This window comes from Aphidius gifuensis, linkage group LG4 (genome assembly GCF_014905175.1).
Source record: "Aphidius gifuensis isolate YNYX2018 linkage group LG4, ASM1490517v1, whole genome shotgun sequence".
Classification (NCBI taxonomy): domain Eukaryota; kingdom Metazoa; phylum Arthropoda; class Insecta; order Hymenoptera; family Braconidae; genus Aphidius; species Aphidius gifuensis.
In genome coordinates, this window is record NC_057791.1 from 21,098,494 (window position 1) to 21,102,109 (window position 3,616).

Consider the following 3,616-nt stretch of genomic DNA (forward strand, 5'->3'; position numbering starts at 1 on the left):
ATCTAGTTTAAGTGCAGTAACTCCAAAGATATATAAAGCTACCAATGATGATGAATATGATCATTATGGTATTAGCGAGGAAGATTTTCTGAAACTTCAAAGTGAAGATGATAAAAAAATTTCAGAACAACGTGAAAAACGCATGGAGCGCATGCGTTCACTTTTCGTTAGTCAGCCAAAACTTGAAACAAGTAAGTAATAAAAACATTTTAAAAAATTGTATAATTAAATAATCATAATTTTTATTTTTTCAGTTTGTAAAGATTGGAGTAATGATTTCGTTGATTCAGGCTTTACAGCATATAATTTTTCTAATTTAACCTTTAAATATCATGAAACTGATCCAGATGATTTAAAATATTTGATCAATCTTTGTGGATGTAATTTGACAAAGCTAAGTATATATGGATATCCTAATTCTCAAATAATGCCATTGATCAAGTCTAATTGTCCAAATCTCGAGGAACTTTGGTTAACATTTTACAAAATAGAAAGTGAAGATTTTGAAGATGTTTTTTCTAACATGTCTCATCTTAAAATATTAACAATTGATTGGAAATGTAAAGATTTAACTTTACCAATGACTTTGGTCAAATCAATTGAACAAGTTCGTGAAACTTTGACAAAATTAGTAATTTTATGTGAATCTGAACAAGTTTATTCTTTTGGCTTACAAGATTCATCGATTGCGGTAAATATAAATTTAACAACTGACAATAAACAAAAAAAATATTCTTTGTTTTTTATTGATAATCGAATAATAATAATAAATTATTTATCTTTCAGATGTATTCTCAAGTTAACGAAGCTTTAATGACTACAGTTGGGAATATGAAAAATCTCGAGGATTTAACAATTCGTTGGGTTTATGATGTTACAGATGAGTTCTTGAAAAATCTCGTTGTTAATGCTAAAAATTTAAAATATTTACATATAGATGGTTCACGTATAACAGATAAGGGTATAATTGCACTTAATAAATTAAATCAATTAGAATATTTTGATCTTGAAGGAATGCAATCAAGAAAAGAGAATAAGTTCATCACTGATGAGTCAATTAAAAATTTATTTAGCGAAACAATAACATACTTTGACATATCGAATTGCATTCAAGTCACTAATAGCTCAGTGATTGAACTTTTCAAACATTTACCAAATCTAAAATATTTGCATGTTGAAAATACACAAGTAAACCTTGAAGGTATTCAAGAAATAGCTAATTTAAAGAAATGTCCTGATGTATTTATGGTATTTACTTCTTTTAAAATTAATGATGATGTTTACGAATCATTACGTGAATCAAACTTTATATGTCGCTATATGCCAGATAATAATGACTCAGATAAAAATTAATCTAGTAATTATCATTTTCATGAACATGTAGTTTCATTTTATTTAAAATAAAAATATTATGTTACTTAAAACACATTAATTTTTTCTGTTGAACATGTTCATATCAATTCAAATAATCTTAGAACTTAAAGTTCTATAATTAATTTAATATTTAATATTGTATTTAATAAAAACACAAGTTGTATTGTAATGGTTTAACAAAAATAATAAATAATGTTCTATATATATTTAATTTAGTATTTACTTGAATAAATTTATTATTATTATCCAGTTATTTCTTGCCCCTTGTTATTTATACTAAATAAAATTTTTAGGCACATTTTTATTTAATTAATTTAAATGAACTCTAGATATTTGAGTGGTAGTCATAAATATTTACTCGAGGAATTATATATAATTTAATATTTAAACAATTTTTATTGTCAATTTTAGTAATTGTTCCAATTTTTTTTTCGAATTTTAATATTTTTTCCCGCTAGAACAAAAGTCGGCCATCTTTTTTTTTACTGTATATAATTTTTTTTTAATGAAAATTTACCTTTAAACTTGTAAATAAACATTCACGTGTTATTGTAAATTAACAAATTAACCCGTTTATTTTTATAAATATTATTAAAAAATTACTTGTTATTTTTTTTGTTGATAATTTTGATAAAAAAATGTGTAGTTTAAATGGTGGTGATTTGTTGCTGATAAAAAATGACGATACAATAAAATTGTGAGTATAATTTTTGAGGTTATATTATTATTATTAATTAATTGACAATAATATTAATTAATAATTAAAATATTATTTTAGAGACGATTGTTTTTGTTTAAAATGTAAAACAGAAAAAGCATCAGTTAAATTACGTGGTTCAGATGTTTATTGTAATTCCTGTTTTCTAACAAGTGTAACACATAAATTTCGTGCAACACTTGGTAAATCAAAAATAGTCAGAAGATCTGATAAAGTGCTTGTTGCATACTCTGGTGAATCTGGCTCAGTTGCATTATTGAATTTAATTCGAGCTGGAATGCATGAATCTGTTCATAAACGTCTTGTATTTGAAACTCATGTTGTTCATATTGATGACGGTTGTTTATTAAACAAAACAATTGAACAAAGACAAGCTAGAATCAATGAAATAATAACACAAACAAATTCACTTGATTTTAAATTATTTGTCACGTCAATTGGTGAGATATTTAATGAAAAAAATCCAGATCTACGTGAAATTAATAATTACACTTGTTCAATCAATGACAATGATGAAAAATTATTAAATATTTATAATAATCTAACAGATGAAACATCAAAAAAAGATTTTCTCCATAAAATTAGAGAAAAGCTAATAGTAACAGTTGCTAAATGTTTTGATTGTTGTAAAATATTCTTTGATGAAGACTCAACATCACTTGCTGTGACAATATTGAGTAATGTTTCATTGGGAAGAGGTGCACAATTATCATCAGATGTTGGTTTTATTGATGATCGTCATACTGGAGTTATGATACTTCGACCAATGCGTGATTTTACACGTCAAGAATTAAATTATTACATGGATATTCATAAATTAAATAGTTTTACAATGAAAAAATCATCAAACAATTCATACTCATCAATTCAAGGAGTAACTGAAAGTTTTGTTATTGATCTTGATGAACAATTTGGTGGTACTGTTGCTGCAATATTTCGTACTGGTGAAAAATTATCATCAAAATCTAAAAATAATGATGATGTTGCTATTGATAAATGTGTCATGTGTGAGGGTTACATTGATACAGCACATTTTGATAAAACAACATCAGCAATTGAAGCAACAAATTTTTCGAAAATTGTGTCATTAAAAGGTTCCTTGGCTGAGCATGATCTAGCCATGATTGATGGCAATTTAAATGATGATAAAACAATTATTGAAAATGGAAATAAAAAATGTGGTGATTGTTCTGGTAGTTGTGGTGATAAAAATAATAGTGACAATGATTTATCAGTTGATGAAATTAATAAACATCTTTGTTATGCTTGTCGGAGAATATTTAGTGATAAAAAAATTATAAATAATTATTTAACAAGTATTGTTAATGCAATACGTGAAAAAAAAGCATTTGAAAATATGAGAAATGAAATTTCTGATTTTTTATTGTAAATAATATTTTAAAAAATTAATTATCTTCTTTAAGCTCAATGAAAATTAATTGAATAAATAAAATTATATTATCTTTTAAATTTTTAATATACACTTGGCTTATCTTTTGTACAAATAATAATAATGTGCAAAAA

General features: G+C 24.7%; 1 protein-coding gene across 1 annotated transcript; it reads left to right on the forward strand.

Moving 5' to 3' along the window:
• Nucleotides 1-1,931: 1,931 nt before the first annotated feature.
• LOC122855629 (cytoplasmic tRNA 2-thiolation protein 2) lies at nucleotides 1,932-3,482 on the forward strand. The gene is made up of 2 exons (XM_044157135.1): nucleotides 1,932-2,071; nucleotides 2,153-3,482. The coding sequence occupies exons 1-2, from the start codon at nucleotides 2,013-2,015 to the stop codon at nucleotides 3,480-3,482; spliced, it is 1,389 nt and encodes a 462-aa protein (XP_044013070.1). The 5' UTR covers nucleotides 1,932-2,012.
• The last annotated feature ends 134 nt before the right edge of the window (nucleotides 3,483-3,616 follow it).

Excerpts from the sequence above, each read along its gene's own strand:
- LOC122855629 (XM_044157135.1), top strand. The coding sequence starts at position 2,013 with ATGTGTAGTTTAAATGGTGGTGATTTGTTGCTGATAAAAAATGACGAT. Across the intron at positions 2,072-2,152 it reads AATGACGATACAATAAAATT|AGACGATTGTTTTTGTTTAA; the intron begins GTGAGTATAATT and ends ATATTATTTTAG.